At 36.3% G+C, this 24344-nt stretch overlaps 1 protein-coding gene and 1 long non-coding RNA gene across 2 annotated transcripts in view; one reads left to right on the forward strand and one right to left on the reverse strand.

Moving 5' to 3' along the window:
• On the reverse strand, nt 1-21334 carry LOC311445303 (uncharacterized protein). The gene is made up of 17 exons (XM_084537279.1): nt 21127-21334; nt 19775-19930; nt 17779-17912; nt 16635-16793; nt 15865-16045; nt 13811-14022; nt 12403-12591; nt 11457-11605; nt 9884-10046; nt 9662-9748; nt 9023-9148; nt 8467-8586; nt 5213-5408; nt 4370-4585; nt 2240-2314; nt 725-1081; nt 1-138 (listed from the first exon to the last, which is right to left on the reverse strand). The coding sequence occupies exons 1-14, from the start codon at nt 21302-21304 to the stop codon at nt 4461-4463; spliced, it is 2175 nt and encodes a 724-aa protein (XP_084393405.1). The 5' UTR covers nt 21305-21334; the 3' UTR covers nt 1-138; nt 725-1081; nt 2240-2314; nt 4370-4460.
• LOC311445306 overlaps nt 19001-24344 on the forward strand; it is a 16804-nt gene continuing 11460 nt past the window's right edge. Inside the window, exon 1 of the long non-coding RNA XR_014698334.1 lies at nt 19001-19868. This is a non-coding gene — a long non-coding RNA (uncharacterized lncRNA). The remainder of the gene's footprint in view (nt 19869-24344) is intronic.

The following is a 24344-nucleotide window of genomic DNA, read 5'->3' on the forward strand; positions in this document are numbered from 1 at the left end:
ATATTTGTTTTTGCAGGAAGTATCCATCTGCACATCAACTGTTTTGCCATCATACTGGAGGTTCATCAACAAGTCAATATTGCAGGTGTTCTGTTGAAATGAGCCCCCAAAGGCTACAGCATGTGGCAGTCCCATTCTCTGCAACAGAAAAGATGACACTATTTAAAGCAAATAAATTTAAAAAACTGTCCTACTAATTAATCAGAAAGCATTTCTTCTTTCTGAACCAATATGCTTTTGGAAAGGACCATACAAGACAGCTGTTTTCACAGAGAAATCAGAAATTACCCCCAAAATAAACAGAATGGGAGAAAAAAAAAAAAAAAAAAAAAAAAAAAAAAAAAAAAAAAAAAAAAAAAAAGCTAAAACATCCTCTTAAGAAATACTGTAGAAGGAAAAGTTCATAACCCCAAAGAAAGCCTCCAGAATTTTAAGTACATGATTTTCATTAGATTTCAAAACAAGAGTTTATTTTAATTAAAAAGCTACAATTAAGCAACTATCTTATTGCAACAGCAATAACATCTGCCATTGTACTACCCTAAATTCTCAACTTTAAATACACTCCCTCTGCAAGCACTCACACTCAGTGCTGTACCAGAACTACTTTAATGACCAAAACTGTCATTAAAGATACTCCTGTATCAGGAGAGAGTTCTCTGTAATTCCTGATGGTTTGAAATAGAGCGGTTATAACACCATACAGAAAACAATTGATGCTTACCTCTAGGCTGACACACTTGTTTGTAAAAGTAAGTATCCATTCTATTTCTGTTTCATTGTTTGTCAGGCTCACTTCTCCATCAGGTTTGAAACTGCAAGGCCCGAAGATGACATCAAGCATCCCCTTATATTTGTCACTTCTGATAGCTGACAGTTTCATTTGATTCTCTTTGGAAATACCCAGAGATTGAAGCTGAGGCAAGGAATGCTAGAAGTCAATTTCCAAATGAGGCTGGATGTTAGTGCTGGCATGAAGTTGCAGGCAGGCAAACATGTCATTAAAGGAAATGCGTCCAAAGATGATGACACTAAAGTCGCTGGTAATCATCGACCCATTCAGTGAAACCCTTGTTGGATTCTGAAAAATTACCAAAAAAAATGTTGTCAAATTTGTTTTCCTGTTAGGTCATATATTTTTTTAAAAGGTACATGTTACTAAAAGAGAACTATTTCCCCACTACCCTGCCAACATACTGGTACTCACCCTACATATTCATAAGTACCTAAACAAATGGAGAAAAGGCCAAAAACCTTTAGTTAGAGTTCCACAATAACAATAACAGAAAGAAAGGAAAGGAAAGGAAAGGAAAGGAAAGGAAAGGAAAGGAAAGGAAAGGAAAGGAAAGGAAAGGAAAGGAAAGGAAAGGAAAGGAAAGGAAAGGAAAGGAAAGGAAAGGAAAGGAAAGGAAAGGAAAGGAAAGGAAAGGAAAGGAAAGGAAAGGAAAGGAAAGGAAAGGAAAGGAAAGGAAAGGAAAGGAAAGGAAAGAAGCCTGTTCAAACAATTATTAGTATGAGAAAAATCATCTACTATTGTTTTTGTTATAATTACTTCTGTTTTTACTATAAACAAATACAGCTTTAGCAATGTGAGAATGTGTTCTATTCCCCCAGACCTCAGCAGGAATGAGTAGTGCTATGTAGATGGGACCCATGTTACATGAGGGCAGAATTGAAATGCATTTGTCTTTTTTTGCCATTAGAAGAAACATGGCAATCTCCATCACTATGATTACTATCTTTATAGAGACAAACAATCTTATATAACATCAGTCACAGGAGACATTTTTAACACATTCTTAAGAAAATGTCAGATTATAAAGTGTATCTTTTTGTAACAGTTCAAGTATCATAGGGACTTTCACAAACAAATTATTAGTAAGAAAGAGCAGAAAGAGTAAGAAGTAAACTATGAAATCCTCAGCTTGTGTCTCCTATTCTCCCTTGTTCCTTTCATTTCAGCTTGGCTGCTCAACAACAGAGTAAAACCAAATATGCTGCATTCCGCAAGAGTGCATGAAACTGAGTGCAAACCTCCCCATGGACTTACTCAGTTTTTGATGGACAAGTAATCTGATCTGTATGAACCTGTCAATATTAAGGAACTAAGAATATCTTAATGTGTGTGTCAAACTTCCAGCTACAGTTCTACATCTCTGACACCTTCCAGCATTTAGATTCCCTTACTGGTAGTTACAAGAAGATGTAGTTGACCGCAGTTTATGAATGAATCCAGTACCTCAAAATGGTGAAATGCAATCTCTCCATTGCAAAGGCCAGAAACCTGTTTGTTAGATTCTCCGCTGCAAATAACCTGTTGGCATATCAACAAAGCACATTCAGAGCATGGAGAAAAGCAGAGAGATCTGAAATAGAAAGGAATGAGGAAAAAGGCAGCTTTCAGAATAAAAAGCATGAATATGTTAAAGCATAGCTTTAAGATTAAAGTTTTTAAATCTCCAAAAAGAAACAATTTAGTGGATCTAAGGAAAAACCACACCTTTAGTTTTACATTATCATACCAAAATATTATCAGTATAGATAAAGACAGAAATATATCTTCAAGCAATAGGAAACCACTACTGGCTAGACTGAACTATTTTTTAGTACTCTGATTTTCAATTTTAGCAGGAGATCGTGGTATTTCTTATCTGCAGCATGGGAAGTAGCACTGTCACAAATAGATGTTCAGTGTTCCAAATGTAGAAAGTGAGTTCCTTGGGAAGTGCTGTTGGCTGTGTGAAAACTACTGCTATTATTATTCATTCTGCCATCACCACCTGACAGCACCTGACATTCTGGCAGCACCACCACACCCACAAACAGTCAAGTGATCCACCTGAAAACTCTGCTTTATCAAGATGGGGCTGCATATAACTGGCCTTGGGCAAGCACCCTTTTGGATATATGCCCATTCTGATTTCATTACATTAATACTTTTGTCATCCACCACATTTTACTTAGCAGCAAAAGGCATGTTTTCAAACAACTCTTAAGCTTTCTGTGGTGGCTTTGTTTGACAAAATTCACCCTCTCTTCTGACCTGCTAGCTTGTTCTCATGATACAAATTCAAATAGTTGACACACAACAGAAAGCTAGATCAAATACACCACATAGCAGGATGTCTGCTTGCCTGTAGTATACATGGAACGATGTTAATCAGTCCTCCCACATCGTGATGAAGTGAAAGAGAAATTTCCATGGCACTGCCAGTGGTTTTCATCTCTATTTCAATTTTGAGCTGTTCTGTCTCTATGGTGGTTGTTATCAATGCAGCAATCTGTGGTGAAATTCTAAGCACAAAAGGAACCAAATCATGGGAAGAAACAAATAACATCCCAGCAACAATTGGCAAAGGCAGAGTCTGTTTCATGATGCTTAAACATGATAGCCTGTGTCAGGGCAGCAGCACCGGCAAAATACTAGTACAAATTCTTGAACACGGTTTCATTTCAAAGAGAGATTTTCCTGTCATACTACACCTTCTGAATGCTGTGTGCCAATGATGCCTTCAGGCTTTAAAACATACTGAGAGCATTGAGTACAGAGGAAGATTTGAGTCCTAAGGCATACCTGATGAAACCAGTGAAATTACTGGTTAGCAGGGCCAGGGGCATTGGTATAGAATTCTTCCTCTGCACAACTCTGTGGCTCATTGTACCACAGTGGCTGAACTCTCCACAAACTTTAGCAGTGACTTGAGCTTTTCAGCATACATAAGAACAAGAAAAATATTTGAACTTTTTTATTTTTTTTATTTTATGGAAGGATAATCTGAGATACAAGAGAGCTATAATTTCACAGATAGTTCACAGATTTATAGCAGAAATGCAGATAGACAAAAGAGTAGACAAGCAACACTGTACCATGAAATATGATCTGTGATGTTCCTGTGGATAGAAATTTCCAAATGGAAAGAAATGCTAAGCACTCTTCCTCTCTTCAGCAACATCCAAAGGATTACAACAGTATTAGATAAATCCCATTACAGGACACAATGCACTGCTAGGTTTGTTGACAATTACTTGACAGCTACATACATTAATGCCTCCCTGTTCTCTTCCCAGTTTTAGGGGAAAAATCAAATTGGACAATACTCCTGTTGTACAATACTCCTTGTAGTAGCAAGGCACTACACTGAAATCAGACGTGAATGTAAAATCTCTTTTAGTCTATATTCAGATCCAAAACGTCAGGCAACAGGTACGCTGTATGACAAGAAACCATACAGGCACCTTTGTTTCGCATATTAACTTAGTACATCTCAAAAATGCAGATGTGTTTCGAATAATGTGCACAGGAATAAACTCCAGTTATTAGAAATGGTTCTGCCAGAAATTAAATAATAATAGGCTGAACTTTTCTTACCTCATAATAGCCAGCAGCTTCCACAATAAAAGGGATCCCATATTTCTTTATCTTTGTGACGTTGTGCTTTAAGCTCACAGACAGATGGGATTTAGGAGGTTCTGTGGACAGCCTGTGACCTCCAAGTACAGTGGAAATTTTCACTGCCACTCTGCAGGACTACAGTAATGGTGTGATTTCCTGTTCCGTGTTCATATATCATGGTGAGAACGCCATCTGAGGGCAATCAGATGACAGGGAAGGAAACAAAATCAACAATGCTGGGTTGTCATTGTACTGAAAAACTGTATTAAGAAAGTTAGCAGTTTTCATAAAAAGAAACAGATTTGTCAAGTGCTATCCTCCAGTTAGCTGCGCTTTCTGATATTTACAGTAAGAAAGGACATTACCTACCATATAAAAATCATATTTAAAAAAAGGATTATTAAATTAAAATGTGGCATGCACTATAGAAGTAAACGATATTTTTTTTTTAATAAATGATTTATTAAACAACACTTGAAACAGTTTACTGGGTGATTTATTCAATGGCATTCGGTGTTTCAACTGTGGCCCGAGCCAAAGCAGGCGTAAAAATATGCTTAGAGGAATGGATCAGCATGCAGGTATACAGATGTACAAATGAGAAATAATTTACTCTGAAGCAGTTCAAATGCATTCTTTTACACATATTATTGTATATTCTTAACATGAAAAAGAATGTTGCTAAATCAAGAGTGAATCAAACTTTATTCTGGTGTGAACAAATGAATCTCATCTACTTCTACAGATCTGCATACATTTAGACAAGCCCACCTTCACATCTTGTTACATCACACCATCAAGTCAGAGATTTCTTCATACCTGCATTGTTTAAAGAGCTGATATTATGTGTGAAAGTCCCAGAGACTCTATTGTGTCCATGACTTATGACTTTGGAAAAATCTACAAAAAGGGCCTTCTCATCCATGTGGAAGCTAACTAGACCTCTTTTCATCTCTTTACTCAGCTCCAGGTGTCCTTTCAGTTTTGCTTCCACTGGGATTGCCTGACTACCATTCTGAAACATAGTGAAAATGATATTGCGTATGGTGACATTCCCAAACACATTTCTGCTCCCGAGATGGAATCCATACAGTGCATTGTTGATCATCAAATTGATGTTACCTGTAATGAACAGAAATGATTAATGGAGAGAGGTGCCCTTTGGGACAGAAGTAACCAGGATTTGACGAGCAACATCTTAACCATTTATTTAATATCAGAAGGAAGTATAATCAATGAAAATTCATTTAATAGATAATTTACCCGAATCCAGGTAGCAAATCAGTTTATTCTTGAGAGAGAGTTTATCTACTAATAGAAGTGTCTGTGTTTAAAACAAATTACATAATGGTACTTCTGACAACCATTTCTTTTTATTCATCAATTCCTTGACCCTTTAGGCCACAGACTACACTGCAGTGCTCTCTGAGGGAAAACTTACACAGGGACTGTGACCTATCACAAAGGCTACTCGTGTGCCTCCAAGCTAGACAATCCCTCTGGAACTCTGCAGTGCCCTATTGCATCCATGAACCATTCGGAAGAGTAAGGGTCCCAAGTCTGTCTCCCTCTGTGATTCAGAAGGACTGCATAGGAAGGATGCCTCCCACTTCCTTCAATTAACAAAAATATGAAAATTATAAAACAAAAAAAAATGCAACTGCATCTATGTGAATTCACTCAGAAGTAGTTTCAACTCAACGACCAATAGTTCATTTTGATTGTTAAATACTCTCTGCATCAAATGCAGTTCAGTAAGAAATATTTTAAGAAGTTGTCTTGGATAGCTGCAGCAAAACACAAAGTAAGAACACACCATCGTGAATGTTGTTTTTGTGCTTTAGTAATCCATTCAGAGAAAGGAGATGAGGTATAGTCTTGAATCCAGAAAACGTGTGTTGGACTCTTCCATTTAGGGACAAGACAAAACCAACTTTCTGCTGTCTGGCTCCCATGAAATGGGCTCCCACATGAAGCCCATTCTCATTAAATTTTATCACAGAAGATATCAGAAGTCTAAAAAGACGGAGATAAAACTGCCAGTAAGGTCCCATTATAATGCTTATTTCATGATCATCACCCCTACCCTGTTCAAAGCAGGATTGACAAGAGTGGGGTGCTCTGGTCTGTGTAAGGTCAGGTTTTAAATATATCCAACAAAGGAGACTCTGCAGACTTTCTGGGCAATTTGCTCCAGTGTTGTGAATCAGTGAGTCAGATGCATTGGAATAGTACATGATATTTGGAATAGTACATGATATTTACCAGATGTTTAATTTGGTATTAAAAAAATACTCAATAGAGTCTCAAAGATTGTCAGATTGAAGGAGTAGATAGAGTTGGACAGAATTAGATAGAGTTGGAAATAAATTAATCTCTGCCACAACATGAAATCTCCCTTCAATGCCGATTTAGAAACAGAATTATAAAGCTCATCATTGAGAATTCGGCATTAACAATAATTTGAAATGCCACTGTCCTGTGTCCTGGTTTCAGCTAGGATAGAGTTAATTTTCCTCCTAGTAGCTGGTAGGGTGCTATGTTTTGGATTAGGATGAGAGAAGTGTTAAAAACGCACTGACGTTTTAATTGTTGCAGAGCAGTGCTTACACTAAGCCAAGGACTCCTCAGCTTCTTGCTCTGTCCTGCCAGCGGGCAGGCTGCGGGCGCAGTAGGAGCTGGGAGGGGACAGACCCAGGACAGCTGACCCAAAGTGGCCAAAGGGGTATTCTATACCATCTGGCATCACGCTAAACAATATATAGGGCTAGCTGGCTGGGGTGGGGGGGCCGGTTGCTCAGGGATAGGCTGGACATCGGTCAGCGGGTGGTGAGCAATTGCATTGTTCATCACTTGTTTCATACACTTTATTAGTAGTACTATTATTATTACTGTTATTATTATTTTCCTGTCTTAATAAACTGTCTTCATCTCAACTCATAGGTTTTACTTTCCCGTTTCTCTCCCCCATCCCAGAGAGGGAGGGGGAAGGGTGACCAACGGATGTGCGGTACTTAGCTGCCGGCTGGGTTAAACCATAACAGCCACTAACATCTGGGGTTGGTAAATGAACCAACAATCGTTTCTTTGCATCTTAGCCCTGAGCTGAACAGTGTTGGAGAAACATAGCACAACTTTTTAGGGAAATCTGGAAAAACAAGAAGCTCAGTTTTCAGTGTTTCAAGTACAAAACAGACACAATTTGCAAATTTCTTTCAAGCTGTCCACTGAAATATCTGACTTTCTGGAATCAAGTATACTACACAGTATACCTTAAGGTGAGACAATCCTATTTGCAGAGTGTTAGAGAGCCTTCCCAAAAGGTTGAACCCTCTTAAAAGACTGATAACAAATAAAACTTTAACAAAAATCTACTTGTTGGATAGAATTGAACTACGTGTCAGCAAAGTAATATTCATTTCATTGGTCAGTGACTGAAAACTGTATAGATTGAATTTTTTCCTTTACCAATTCTTTAAAAAAAGAGTGTTTCACTAACAGGACTACTGCATGAAATGGCAGTGGCTTACACTGCAGCTATATGAAGATAGTTACATTTAGATATTTATCACAGAACACAGTTCAGCTCCTCTATTAACCAAGATTGTGATTTTTCTACCTCGATGGAAACATTTTGCACATGAGCTGGAGCTGTACTGATTCAGGGCTTGTAAGGATTGCTTGGTGGAGAAAAGCCCTCAGTTCAACACCTCTAGCATTCTTCCTATTTTCTTTGTTCATATCAACTTCCAGCATCAGCACATCCCCTCCATTAAAATGAAGGTAAAGAGAGCCATTGAGCTTGTTTTCATCACAACTCTTCAGTGCTGCTTGGGCCTATGCATAGAGAAAATCGAGAACAGGTCATTAAGAATCTCATATAAAAAACACCAACAACATAATGAAATCATACTAAAACACCATTCTGAGAAATAAGACTGTAGGCAGAAACAAGGTTTGATAGTCTCATGAACCCATTAAAATACTTCAGTCAGAGGGATTAAAAAATTAAATTGAATAATTTGTTTGCCCGAAAGTTCATGCAAGGAGACTGTAGTAAATAGGGAACTGACCTGTGAAGACACAGTCTTGTTGATGATCGCTTTTATGTTCACCCTGTAGTCAAAATGTTCTGGATTGGTCTGCCTAGAAAATAGCTCCCCACTTAGGCCCATTGCTTGTGGATACTCAAGCTATTTGACAAAGTAAAATGCATAATTACTGCAACTGCTTCAAGAGATTTGCCATCTAAAGTTTTAGCATGAAGTGGAGGATGAGTATAAGCTAATGTGTATATAATTTTTTTTCCATCAATTTTACCCAAAGGCACAGAAAAATAAATCAAACGCATCAAAAAACACATGAAAACAAATACTCGTTGTGTTTCTTACAAGACATATTTGACAGGGATTATAATTTAATGATCAGCTGTTACACACCAAGGAGCATTTGTCAGAGCCTGACCTTTATTGAACTAGGATTCTTACACGCATAAAACAATTAAAATTCTAAAGACAATGCAGTAAAAGAGCCACCAAGACATGAAAATTAAAGTGCCATAAATAAAACCAACATGGAGAACCAACATTGTTCTTTGGAAAGGAGGAAGGCCAGTTTCAGCATCAATACCTGGAATGAGTGCATCATATTCACATATCTGAAGTCTATGTCACTGGATTTGTCCTGGTATCTTCCCAGAAAGCTGAGAACATCTTGCTTGTTGACTTTCAAGGTAGTCTCAACCTCGTGCTTCACCTATGTGTTAAGAATGTGAATAAGTGAATTGTATTAGTATTGTATTAATATCAGGTATTAACCCTACTTATTATGAAAGATGAGAGAAATCATTGCAGTTTAAAGCTATTACATTGTTGCACAGAATGAAAAATGAGCAAAAAATAGGAAAAAGAAAAAAAAAAGCATTTGTTAAGAAAGATCAACAGATACACCTAGATATGGACTAGAATCCCTTCTTTCCCTGCACTTTTTAATTATAATGATATTTATACTTAAAATTCATTCTGAAAGATTATATTAGGGATTATTATATATTACCATACAAACCATTATATATTATTATATGAAACACTGTATTAGTCAGCCACAAAGCACATCATTGTGCTATGAATTTTTTGCATACAGCATTTACTTGGTGAGTGACTAGAGACCTATAGCAAATTTGGTCTAAACGGACAATAAACTGGTAATCTATAGAGAGAGGTGATCAATCTCTCTTTCAAAATGAAATTTAATGGTAATTTTACTCACAGGTTGGTGACTACGAGTTAAAATGCATATTTCAACATCTCTGGGGAACAAGCTGTAGTTATAAGGATGAGCTAAGCCAGCACAAATCTAGAAAAAAAAAAAAAAAAAAAAAGAAAAAGAGAAAATAGAAGGCACATAAGATATTAAGATATGTACATTAAATCACTTACTTGCTGGCTTTTTCCAGCATACCAGAAGAAGAAAAAATCTTATATAACTCACATAGGGGGTTTCAGGTTGGTAGCCAAGTATGAGAGTTTGAATTGATTCCTCCAGACCATTTATCAAAACTTTTGTTTCCAAAAAGTAGTGCTTTTGCTGTTTGTCAACAGTAAATGTCTCCTGCAGAAAAAAGGTCTGCAAAATCGGCAGTTTAAAAGGATGCCTGGTGGACAACAAGGAATGAACAAACCATATAAGACCTTAATGGACAGCCACAGTGAGAAATCATGCAAAATTCAACTAGAATTCCCAAATCTTCAGTTGCAGATGCCATCAGTCTGTCAGATACAGAAGCAAAACACATGCAGCCAGGACCTCTGAAACATTCTTCGAGTGTAATTACAACTTCATACAAACTATACCCATTTACCAGAATTTCTGATAGAATTTCCAGCCTGGATTCAGGAAAGGCTTGGAAGACCAGGTGAGAGGATGAGCTAAAATTCTGACATGCGTACTAGTACATATGTTTTATAAAACTGCATGGTCAAGACTTCATTTCAAACAGGTCCAGTGTCCAAAAGCTTAGGGCAGCTTTCAACGTATCCACTATCAAACACTCTTCATGCTTTCTGTAGAAACAATAACTGCATGCCAAGAATTCTATGCAACAGATGTTCAGCCAATATATAGTTCAATTTACTACTTTAGTGCAACATTTTATGGACTTTCTTAAATATTTCTCACCATTTACTTAGTTGGAAGTCTTGGAAAAATGCATTAACTTTTATAATCAGATATTGGACTGCCTTTATACATTCTGGATGTCTGGTATACCTTCTCATTTTTCATTTCTATACTTTTTCTGTCACTGAAAAGACATTTCTCATTTTTTATTTATATACGTATATACATATATGAAGTTATTTCCAAGATGCACAGCGGTTCCTAAGGGAGCCTGTGCACTTCGATTGACCCTACTATGCCTTAAGAAAGCTGAGATATCTCTAGCGATGATACAGATTTCTGAGGTTTGACAATACATTTTTACCAGAGGCTTCAATCTGTGTTTCGATAATGAGTTCGAAAATAAGAGAAACTTCGGAAACAGCCAATGTCTAGATGCAGTGCAATCATTCTCACCACCAAATTGAAATACTTTCTAAAACATAAATAAGACTATTTGTTATGTGTCTTAAGAGGGAAATATTTGGTTTTAGAATGCTTCTATTATTCCTACCATATCTGAATGGCACAGGGGATCAGATCTAGATTTTGGATCTTCTCACCCCTTGGACATTTGGACACCGTGAATTCTGACATTTTCATTAAAGAAGGCTCTAAGTCTAATAAATTTGCCAACAAACACACTGTCAGCACAAACTGCCTGTTTCCCTTGATGACTTTATTCTCAACCACTTCAAGAAAGGGTGTGAAAGCTAAGTGGATGCAAATAACTAGCCCATGGAGGCAGTGTGCTCAAGAAAGTGCAGAGACAGATGGGAAAGACTTAAGGCTTTGTGCATGTGACACATTCATCATGTAAAGCCCAGAACTTTTTCCCAAGGGCATCAAGATACACATTAAGTGTAGGCCAAAATTTTCTTCGGAGATAGGAATGAAACTACTGAACCTGAAATAAACTGTTCCACCTGTTCCACGTTTTTGATCGAGCATCTTCTCCTTCTTCAGTTCTTCTATCTGACTTCCAAACTGAAGAATTTTAGGCAGACTATTGTAATCTGTCCATACAGCCTTCACAGAGAAGTTTGTCTTCATAGGCTGCAGTCAAATCATGACACCAGGAGAGAAAAGGATAATTGCATTAGATTCACTGTATTCATATTCAGGAACACCAAAACAGAAACCACACAGCTTAATAGGCTGCAGTGAGACTATCATTTCACAGAACATCCCCTTTCTGTACCACTTTAAATCCTGATCGCAATTCACATAAGAATAAAAGTGACATTAATAGTAAACCACTCTGTGTGTCAGACGACAAACATCCTTACTAATGTATTACTCCTCTTTGGAGACAAACTATTGCATACGTTTCCCATGTTGTAGGAACCAAGCAAAGCAAACATGATTTTAAGCATTATCATAAATTGGAAAGGATGCAGAGGCTTGAATGACATATAACCCAAGGCTGTTACTATGCACACTCATAGGCAAAATATGCTGATTCCCTATGACAGTATAATCTTCCATACCTGCCATTTGTATCAAAATGTAAGAATGTAGGCAATCACATCTATAGCTCTATTTCTAGTCATATTATATCTTTTTGCTCTCTCCTCCCTGCCCTTCTGTCTGTGATTGGCATCCCAGATAGGTGCATAGGACTCAAAACTGTTGTGGGGGATGACATTGGAGGGTGGGGTATGGCTGGTTGGTTTTGTTTTTAAATATAGCTTTACATTGCAGGTTGTCAAAACAGATGAAAAAGAAGGAGCACTGGAAGTGTTTAACCTTCAACACAAAGCAAAGACATATTTGGGGAAAGTGGCAGACCTGAAAAACACAGCACTGGGTCAGAGAAATTACCTTTGTACGTTTGTACTTTTTTGTCTTACCATTGGCAGATTCTGATAGATGGCTGTGAAGTTAAAATCCTGTTTTTTGCTCTTTATCTTAAAGCAAAGAAATTTGTCTTTTTCATTATTCTCCAAATGAATCTCATTCTTCACAAGCTGATTCCACAGAGATACCATTTCAGTATAGCTGTGCAGAACGTTTCTCTCAAGACGATTAAATGTGGAGGCCTAAAAATAAAGGGGAACATACTAGTCAGGCTAAGTTGAGACAGAAAATCCTATTGTGCCAGCATCACAGGCCAGAGCTGAAAAGAATGCATTGTCTTGGAGAAGCTCATTACAATAACTATTAGAAATAGTGCATCAGCTTTTCCATTATCCAAATAATCTGAATTTCCATAAAGATCTCAAAAATTATTTTATCCCCACAAGCAAGGGAGAGACAGAAAGCTAAGTAGTTGGAAAGAAAATAGTTGATGAACACTTTTTTTCCTTTCTCATTGAAGAATGTTTCTCACAATCTTCTTCACTGTGCCTAAACCATCAGTGATCTAACAAGGGAAAGCTGCAGTTCAAAATAAAGGAAAACCTTAAGGATAAACCAAACTAAAGATTTAGAATCCACTGTGAATATCTGGAAGAAAGGCAAAAACTCTAGACTCTCTTTTCACAGAGACAGAGACAGATAAGGACCACCTCAATGGAAATAACGAAGCTTCCCCAAGGCAAATCTACACCTTGCATAGTGACAAAGGTTAACCATATTTGTTAATCAGCTGGTGATGAAATTGGTTTTTTAAATCTCCATTGCACGGCAGAGTTGAAAATAAGTTACGAAGAAGCTTAGAATCCATAGATTCAGGGCAGACTGATTCCACCCAAGGGATATCTAATCCTTTCACAGAAAGTGGAAGAATTCCTATGAAAAAGACTGAAGATTGAGAACTTACTAGAGAAAATTCTCACACAGAATTATGGGAGACTGAATTCACCCTGAGTCACAACAAAAGAAATAACCTTTCATTTTCTTGGAGTAAAGGAGAGGAGAGAGAACTTAAAAATAGTTACGGTTGTTTGTACACTCCTAGGTAGAATTCTGACATGAAATATTTGGGCTTTGTGCAGGAATAAATGGACTTCCATTCCAAATAGAGGCAGAGATAGTGGCCCTAACATTTTCAAAGACAGCAGAGAAACCCTGGCTGTTTTGATTTGCCTGCCCCCAGAGAAAGAATAGCATGTCATTCCAGCATAAGAAACAGATGAACATCGGCTTTTCTAGATGCTCTTTTATAAATTGGCACATAGTGGATTAGTTTCTCAAACAAGCTACTTCATATAAAAAGCTGAGCCAGTGTTATTCCAGTATGATGACAGTTCAGTTAGGTACCCATCACAAAGCTGCATCATCAAAGCTTTACACTATAGGAAACATCATGTTACTTACCTGTAGGTATATGGTTGCTGGTGTGTAAATGTGAAATTTCCCCTCCTTTTCATTGCCTTGATCTTTACAGGATAGTTCCACTACAAGATTCTTAATGGAGAGAACTTTGCCAGTTGTCAGTTCCATAGTCAATAAATAAACATAATGCTGAGGCTGATGTATTTTGTGAGCTGCATGCAGATATAGCCATGGGGTGTCCATACTTAATTCTCCTGGAAGGAATATATAAATTAAAGGTGGCAGAAATGTAAGATTTCAAGCTACCTGGCTTCTAATTCTGCAACAAAGCTGACAAGAAGCTGGGTTTCTGGAATGAGACTGAATGCTACTATTCGCTTCAGAGTTGTCAAAATCTCTGGATGCTACATAGTTAAATGAATGTCCTGCACTAATGTAACATACTACATAGTTTAACACACAGCACCGTTTACAAGAATGGAAATTTATGGAACTTGGTACTTAAATTACTCCAGAAAAGTGTTCTACTGCATGACCTGCAACAATATGTAGAATCTTTACTTGAACTGTAATTCTGTAGCTATTATTCACACAATTACAATAATGGCTTTTATCAAAGTTGTTTCAACACAAGCCAACATAGTAATTAAATCCTGCAATACATACATTTTGAACAAGATTGGTAGGCTATTTTGGAAACTAGTTTCCAGACAGCTCAGAATGTTTGTATCTGACAAGGTGCTGAAAACTCACTTTTGAAATTTCACTGGTTATTTATCAAATTATGCCATTTACCCACTGCAATATAGTTCAGAAATGCACGTTTATAACAGTCACTCACAAAGTAATCTCCAGGTTTAAGACTTCAGAATTAATTTGACCTTAGTTCATTTCACTTTAACAAGCAGAAAAGCACAACAGTTAATAATTAATCCACTGTATCAAGCTAGTTGTTTCGCAGTAATAAGGATCCAAGTTTTGGCACACAGAGTATATACTAGCTTCAAAAAATGCATCTCAATAGCATATCTACTCACTGAGCTGATCATTGCCCTGATTTGAATAGCATGTAATCCACTGAAGCATAAAATAGTAGTGTCATTCAATCAATTTTAAGCACTAAATATCAGAAAATTGATTCTTGGCATGCTACAGGTAATTTAATCTCTATTTGAGAAAGAAGTCCAAAAATGTAAAATATAGCTTATAATAATAAAGGCCTATTCCCTGCTGTACTTTATGAATCAAAGGCCAAAAAGAAATGTGATTTTAAAAATACATCCATATGCATACACAGGTGTTTAATTTACAGCTTAAGATATACCATTAGTATTCATCTCAGTGTCCCACTTTCTAATGTATTTACAAATCTGATCACTATTTCTAAAGCAAGTTGATAATAAAAAATAAATGAATAAAACGTCTCACATCTTGGTCAGTTATCTCAGTCAAAAGCTACTAGGATAATACGAGTCTACATTAGGAGCATGGTTATCAAACAGAGTTATTCCCCTCTGCAAAGCTCCAGAGAAGCCCTGCCTACAACACTGAACCTAGCTTTGGACCACCGAGAGCCAGGCAGACAGTGAGAAATCAGACAGGACAGAACAGAGGGCTGTTCTGATGATAAAATGCCTAGAGACAAGACCTGTGACAAAAAGGGAGGCAACTGGGCTTGTTTAGACTGGCAAAGGGGTGGGGCAGATCTGATAGCTGCCTACGGCTAACTTGAAGTCAAATGGCAAAAATGAGAAACACAAACCCTTCAACACAGGCATACAATACAAGAACAATGGCCACAAATTGCACATTGAGAGTCTCAGGAACTGCTGGAAGAGGTTAAGTCAGCTAGGCTGGGGAAAGGTGGAGATTTTGGAAAGTGAGCTAGACAAAGCCACAGCAGATGTGATATGCTGTTAAAAACAGTCCTGCTTTGAGCAGAAAGCTTGTCAAGATAACCTCCAGTGTCTGCCTTGTTCAACCAATATTTCAAAGACTCTGTTACACCCATATGTGACGACCTCATAAAATCCCAGCTGTAACATTGCATGTATGCTTTTCTAAGCACAGACTGGAAATCGTTTGTGGTACTTCACCTTCCCACTTCTTCAGGCCATTTCTGGATACATCTTTCCATTGCGGTCCAGCCAAAAATGGCATGCAGTCATCATACTGCACCTTAAAGTTGGTGCTGTTCTGCAAATAACCCTGAGAGCTGCGCGAGTGCTGCAGTTGGGTTCTGTAATTCATCTGCTTTTCCATGGCTTGCACACTAAACTGGAAAACAAGTGAAGCAAATTTAAATATAAACAGGATCCTACCTTCAGAGCTATCTAAGCTAACACACACATACAGTAACAGAAAGGTCAGTTACTGCCTCTGCTCTTGACATTTGCCATTCATTTTACAGATTTTCATGAATGCTGATGAATTACAGATTGAAATTTCTTTAACATGCATTTATTTTATCTACTAGGGATTCAAAAATGATATTTTCCACTAAATTTTGGATCACTTACGTGGTTAAAAACAATAATGTCCATAATCCTATGTAAGCCTATGTTGTGATCACAGATAAAATCTATGCTTACAGGTGCTCTCTATGGGAATAGAATAATGACAACCTTCCTCAGAAAACTATCATCTATTCTAATACAATAACAGAGGAGATCTGCTACTTTAAGAAACAACACAAAAATTTACTTGAATAGCTTCTGTAAGAATTTCCTACAAATAAAACATCACAGGATTTGCCAATATAAATGATTATTTTCTTTCATTTGGTAGCCCATAGAATGCGCTTTGAAAGAAGATCATCTGTTAAATATTAGAAATGAAGGTTTTACTCTTCAACAATCATGATTACCTCCATGAAATACTTGACTAGTAAAAAACTGGAACTATTCTTAAATGTTTGGATGATCAGTAGTTTCTTCTTATTGTTTATTTTGTTCCAGTGTTTCCCATAGTTCACTTCCATCTGGGAGGAAAGCCAAAATGCACTCACATCATGTTTCAGGTGAACCTGAAGAATGAAAATCTGTCTTTTTCCTGTAAACCATGCTTTCTCATTTAGTTACTGTTGTTAACTGGCTGTAGAAATATTCCCAAGTAGCAAGCAAGGCTAAAGAAGAAAGGGTTGCAAATTTTCCAAAGCAAAAATCAAGTTTCATCAAAATATGTTAATTCAGACTACAAAGCCCAAAAATTGTTGTCAATTCACTGCTTGTCAAATTGCTATTCTCAAAAGCTAAGGCAACTGCACTCCCAATGGACTGCCCTGCATGGATTCACTGTGCAGATGCAGAGTCTGGCAAGACCCTGCTACATGGGAAATCTTAACACTCCTGGGCTTTCAACTTGTATGAAAAGCAAAGCTGAAAGGATACAAAATTTCCCTTTACTTCAGAAGCTTATTTGCCATCCAGCTCTCTATTCTGCAGTGAATATCCAGCATTAATGGTAATTTCCCTTTACGTTAACCTTTGTCTCTGTACAGTCTGCAAATGAAAAGAATTTAAAGAGGCACACACTTAAATTCATAAGAATAAATCCAGATCTGCACTAGAAAACTAATAAAAAATGAGGTTATTTTGAAGACATAGGATGTCTAATAAGCAAAGTTTCTGACTTTTAGCTACAAGTACTGAAAAATTAGATAAACCACAAACTTATTAATACTGTCATTTTACATAAAACAAAAACTTCCATAGCAAACATTCTGCAGAAGGTCTGTGAATTTATACATTAAAAATGACATCATTGAACAGTTCCATCACTTACAGCTGCAGTGGATTGCACAAATTAGCAACAGCAGTGGATTGCACAAATTAGCAACATCACTAGATGCCTGTGTCTATACAGAAAGAAAAGAGAAACAAAAGATGAGAAGAAGAAGACTGATCCAAAAATGACATCTTGGACATTGCTCTGTTTAAGCCCCTCAGTATATGAGTGACACAAATTTACTCAGCACACATATAAACAAGTGCTTTGGTCAGTACCTCTACCTTGTGATTATAGGTTGGAGTCTGCATACAATGAAATTCATGGCCAACATCCAGTTTGTACAAGTCATGTGCACTTATCTTCTCTTCAACTTTTTGCCCCATCCTGCATTCATGATGAAGGCTTTTTGCCTCTCCTGTTCAAGTTAAATCAAAGTTATCTGTTCAAATAACTCAAAAGTAAGCATATAAATTTTAATAATAGAAATCGAGAGCTGGCTTCAATATTTCTTCCCCCCCCTCCCCCTCAAAAAATACTGAAGTGAGATTCATCTGTTTTCATACACAAATACTTGTTGATTTATCCTAGGAATCCAAAGGAAAGCACACCTTTAATGAACCTGCATTTAAGAGTAGTGAGTTTATATTTGCTAGATGACTTAATGAGTGAATTACATGATGAAAATGAAAACGCTACGACAGTAGCGAACAAAAGTCAAGTACATATCTAATTAATGTAAAAAGGTTTGGCAGTGTGTTCTGCAGCCTAAAGGTACTGACCAAAGTTAGTGAAGATCAGCACCAGTACTGGTATAATAGCAGAACCATGAAGTTCAGCTCAACAATCATCTCCAATGACTGCCTAAGGCCTAGACACATTTTAAAGACTACAATATTGCTGTTAAAATGCTGTTTCTGATACCTGAGCTTATTTTCCAGCTAGTCAGCATATATCCAACCTAACAACAATCAATAGCTTTGCACTGCTGAGTGCAGATATGCTATAAAACTTCGGGGAAAAAATGTATTATGAATTACAATTTATTTTTTTCTCCTCACAAGCTATACTAGAAATGCAAATCCTAGCAATAGGCTTTACATATAAGAGTTTAGGCCTGTGTTTATTTTATACTCTAATAAAAAATTAAAATATTTCCAATTTTAGGCAATTGGAAACAGATGGTTTACATTAAGAACAGAATGAATACAATCCAATGATTTAGGCTGATTTTATTTAAGAGAAGCAAAGGCTATGCTTAGATGTTTACTCTGCCACATTTGCAGGTTCTTTCACTTTTTCTTTAGAAGTAAATAATTAATTAAATAAATATATTAAAAACAGAATAGATTTATTATTTAAATTGATTTTTAGCTAAGTGAAACAAAAGTGGTATACACTAATCACTTTTAACTTTTGAACTTTTCTTGGTGTCTCACAATATTTGAAGATTTTTTGTAACCACTCAGTTGCTGACATCATGACATTGACATTATGTCTCAAACGAAAAACAGAAATTAACTTCTAGATTTTGTGACCCCTGAGAAGAGCTTAAAATAATGAATTTGAAGTTTCAACTACTGACTATGAGGACTAATTTATTTTTCAAAAATCTAGTACTTTACAAGAAAACGCTTGCTGACTGCTTCAGGTTGAATAGTTGCCAGACTGGGCATATATCAAAATATGACTTAAGCTCTAAGTACATAAAAGCATAATTATACAGGTATAGCTAGACATCACCTAATACTGTTATAAATGTTCACATATGTTTCTGTTTGCATGTATAAAATATTTTAATCAGCGTGCCATTATTAGCAAAACTATGGGGTCATACCTGTGTAGGTTTAGGAAAACTTTACTACTCATACTGTTACATATCTTCTCTGAACGTGCAACATACTTTACTTATATAGTCACCCTACATTGCATATCATGACCAGCTACTACAACTGTTCAATATCTTGATATAATTGTATTAATGTTTACCTGGTTTGTCCAATAAAATTAAAACAGTTTATACCTTGTGGCCAAGAAAAAACAGTTGTTTCCTGGAAACAAACCCTCATGCTTTTAAATGAATATATGCGCTCATTCACTTTGCATAAGCACCTGGGAATGTCAATTAAATTATGAACAACTCCTGTTTAAAAAGTGAAATTTAAATCAATGTTGGACATACTTTTGAAAAACACATTTTACATGAATTTTGAATGCAATTTAATTGCAGAAAAATGTTAAAAAATAGAATGTTTTTACTTTCTTTCTTTTTCACTGTACCTAGAAGTCCATATTTTATCCTCAGATCATGAGACCACAAGCCCTCACGTTGCTGGAGAAGACCAATGACGTGAACTCCAAGAACACCTGGAAGGTATGTCTTCCCTTCCATTGAGCACTGCCTCAGCTTATCATCAAACTTTTTCTCCAGAAATGCTACAAGAGAGGAGCAATGATACACTGGTGGAATATGTAGTTACTTTAGCTAGAAAAAGGAATACCACATTGGGAAAAACACAAATGCGTCCTGTTTCACCCAGTCTAATTGAGGAATCCCACATACTCCCTGTGTAGTAAACAAAAAGAGAGCTGGATATTCAGACTCTCCCTGAACATATATACAGCCTATACGTACTATATTTCTCATTTTATATATTATATATAAATATATATATAAATATATATTTTAAATATTTGAGACTATATTCAGACTATATTAAAGTTTCGTGAAGTGAATCCAGCCAAAGTCGTTTCTAAATGGGAACCAATTCTAAGAGATTGATCTTTTAATTGACTAACAGCTAACATGAAGATTTACTTCTACATTAACTCAGAACAAGGTTGTGGCTTTGCAATAGAAGAGCTGGTGCAGCTAGTTCTCAGGGGATAAGAATTTAAATCAGATCAGCACCATTTCTAGATGCAGTCACTGGCACTCCATGTAAAAGTTAAGGTGAATATTTCACCAAAGTGTGATCTTCCTAAATCCATTCCTTAAAAGATAGTTTTATTTGAAAATATTGGGTAAAACTTTGCAATGTCTTTGCCACATGGAGACTACAGTAAGAAATATTAAAGATAAAATGAGAGCTTTAGTCCTACAATACTGGTTTATTTCACTGTATTTAGTTACATTTTAATGAATTGACGTCATATAAATAGTTAAGTCCTCTTTCTGGTATTTTCTCTTACATTTTCCTCTCACTGTATGTTTGAGAAAAAAATAACTTTACGATTTTTAGATTTAAGATTTTTTAAATAGAGAGTATCAGGAGCTGAGCTACATATTTGCATCTCTGCACTGCTTTGTACTAACAGAAGTAAACAATAGAAAATATCGTGAGAACCATTTTTGATGTTTTGTTTTTGATGTTTTAAGTGCTTCCTTACAACTTGTTTTCTCCTCCCTCTTCAACAGTAATTATAAACAGATATTTATTTTACAATTTATTCTACAATTCCTATTATTCTGAAATACATACTAGCATTAATTTATAATGGCAAATCATTTTAAAAGGCAGTCTTACTGATTTGAAAGGGACTTTAGAAATGCATGTCCAAGCCCAGGCAATTTTAATATATAAGGGCACCAGAATTTATATTTATATGGCAAACACTTATTGTCCTCTGACCTGATAGAAATGCAGCATCCTTCAACAAATTATTCAGGGATACTGAAAAAGCTATCTTCTTGCCAAGTCGTTTAGTGATGTTTCCTGACAGAATGACAGGACTGCTTTGCTTTACCAGCTTTAACTCCACTTGGGTCATATATCTCTGCTCTCCATTCAGTATTTGCGAATCTGTCATACCCTAAAACAAACAAACGAAAAACAAGATCCCCAGGCACTCAACACTAGAAACTGATTGAGATTTGAGAAGACTTGGGCATTTGAGAAATGATATGAGAGAAAAAGAAAAGAATTTTTCTTATACACCCCAGGGGAAAAACAAACATCCCAGGGGAAAAACCCCACCAAATAAACAAAACAAACAAACAAACAAAAACAGCATAAAAATTTGTCATTAGCAAGCAATGGTGAAGGAGGATGGATTTATTTTTATTTATTTTTCCATTATAAAAGATGGACATTTCCATTATACGAGGTGTGAGATGCTGATTTCCTTCACCTCCTGCTGGTTTCAGTAGTGACTGAAATCACAAAGAATGTTCTAACACTGGGCCAAAAAATAATATGGTATTATTGAAAATATTGGCGGCCTCACGGTAGGGAACTAGATTTAGGTTGGATTTGATGCAAATACAAAAATCTGCAATATTAATTAGTGTTTGGATTTGTTATTCTGCTGAAGACCAGGAGAAACATCAACATTATTCTAGAAAAAAAAAATAAATCTAAGTAATGTGCTCACCATAGGAAAACACAGTGTCTGAAATTAACTGACTTTGGAGGCCCACATAAGACATGCATGGCATGCTGCTGTGGCTGTCAATTGCATAATTAAAAAAATTGTTCAAGTCCTGGAATAGAAACAAAAAATGCTAGTAGAATTTCAGTTATTAACTCCCACATGCATTTTTGCTTGCTTTTTCATTTGTGAGTTTGAACACTGGCATGCTCTTGCTTATTTCCCAATGCTTAAAAAAAAAAATAAAAATTTTATATGATATAAAGAACAATATCTTACAGATTCTTCTATATATTCTTCTATATATAGACTCCACATACATGAAGAAATTAGCCCAGGTTTACTCAAAGCCTCTATGCACGGACAGAATACAGGTCTGAAAAACTGTATGACTGCATATGCACGTAATGGGCCAAAGTCCACACAAGTCAATGTGATCTTCTCTACTGACTTAACATTGGAAGCAACCCAAAGGTTTTGAGTACATCTGAATGCAGCAAAATTATTTTAGGTTACTTGCAGAAGCCAAACTTAAAAAAAAAAAAAAAAAAAAAAAAAAGCAATTTAGGCAGTTTAGCAGAGTCTATCTCAAAAATATGTAATAAAGTGTATTGTTAATTTCTCTGATGGATTGCTCACAAAACTACTTTTCAACACATGTATTTAATTTCCTCTCTTTTCCATGCTTTTATTTGAGTATTCATCCTAGTACCAGAGCTCATGATCTGAAAACATGCCTTAATGTAATATACATCTTGGTCATCTATTATCAACACCAGTTGTCCAATTTGTGAATTCTTAGAAGAATCAGTTTTCCCTTAGAGAGAAATAAAACTTCACTTTTACTGGACATGCACCATATAGCAATGCTTCATAAAAACATATTCAAAAATGTTGGTTGCTGTTTCTGTGAGCAACATATTTACATTGTAAAAATGTAATAAATATCAGAGCAAGGGAAAAATGTTAGGAACAGAGTTTGCAAAGGCATCGAAACATTCTCAGAATACATACCTCCTTTTAAAATGACATTCTGAGAATTCTCATTGAGAAGAGGCAACCAAGCTGTCTCCAATAAACCAGTTTAGTTCTGGAAGTGGTTTACACACTTCCTTTAGGCTTGTCCTAAAACTAATAAACTGTGTTGTGCTGTGGAGATATTCCCACCCTGTACTGGGTCTGGCTGGAATGTTAACTTTCCCGGCAGCAGCCCATACAGTGCCATACTCTGTACTTGTAGCTGGAACAGCAGTGTTATCACACCAGTGTTGTGTCTACTGCTGAGCAGCAGCGGCACAGCATTGGGCCTTTCTCTAACCCTCCTAGGGGGTGGGAAAAAAGTGAGGAGAGAAACATCACTAGGGCAGCTGACCTAAACCAATCAAAGGGATATTCCATACCATGTGATGTCACACTCAGCAATAAAAGGTGGAAACAGGAAGAAGAGGGGAGGGGTGGGCTCTCGTTGGGAAAACGTTGGTCCTCCTCTCGAACACCGGCTGCGTGCGTTGAGGCCTTGCTTCAACATGGTCAATCATCGCTCATTTGTGGGAAGTAGAGAGTAATTTTTTTCCTCTGCACTTCCATATAGCCTTCATTTATTTTGTTTGTTTGTTTTCCTCCCTTCTTTTTATTTTTCCTTTTCCCCTTCCTTTTCCCCTTTCCCTTTTTATTTCCCCTTAGTTAAATTGTTTAGTTCATGGTAGTCTTTATTTAATTATTATAATTATTTCCCTTTAATTAAATTATCCTTATCTCAACCCGTGAGTTGTTCTTTGCTTTACTTCTCCCCCTCCTCATCTAAAGGAGGGGGAGTGAGAGAGCAGTTGTGGGGTTTAGCTGCCCAGCATGGTAAAACCACCACACACCCAAAGCTTTGCAGAGTGTAGGTTAATCTTCTGTGCAAACCATTTGAAAATAACTGAGATTACACATATAAAATAAAATCAAATCCGGAGGGGCAAACAAATTCTAAACATGTGATTTGGTAAAATACATAAGAAAATTAAAAAAAAAAATCTGACTTTGGCAGACAGCACATTTTTGTATAAATCTAGATGTCTTGAGCAGCACGTCAAAGATGAAATATATTGCCTATATTATTGCCATATAATTATCACTTCATATTTCATCCACACACTTATTGATTTTATTTTTTTTATGTTACACTATGATTGAAATGTTACTTTTAATTATAATGCACAGCAATATTATAATCAGTACTTAGTTCGTTTGGCAACAAGTAATTTCGTATCGTAACTAACAGAATACTGCAAACTAAAATTCAGGAATAGGTAAGGCCAGTTCAGCATATATAGAAGATTATAGAACTATCAATTTTGTTCCTCAGCCTTAATTTCATATAATGGCTTTCTTCTTCAATGTGAGTTTGTGAACCCTGTACTGAAAAGCTGAGTCTCAAAAATAGAAAGTCTGAAATACAAAAATCACTAGGAATTAGTGTTATCTAAAGCAGTAA

The sequence above is a fragment of the Aythya ferina genome, assembly GCF_964211825.1.
Source record: "Aythya ferina genome assembly, chromosome: 15".
Classification (NCBI taxonomy): domain Eukaryota; kingdom Metazoa; phylum Chordata; class Aves; order Anseriformes; family Anatidae; genus Aythya; species Aythya ferina.

Coding starts and splice junctions, on each gene's coding strand:
- LOC311445303 (XM_084537279.1), bottom strand. CDS start 21,304: ATGACAGATTCGCAAATACTGAATGGAGAGCAGAGATATATGACCCAA. Junction 10,047..11,456: donor GGTGGAACAGTTTATTTCAG/GTTCAGTAGTTT, acceptor GTTGTCCACCAG/GCATCCTTTTAAACTGCCGA. Junction 5,409..8,466: donor ACAAGACTGTGTCTTCACAG/GTCAGTTCCCTA, acceptor ACTATGTTTCAG/AATGGTAGTCAGGCAATCCC.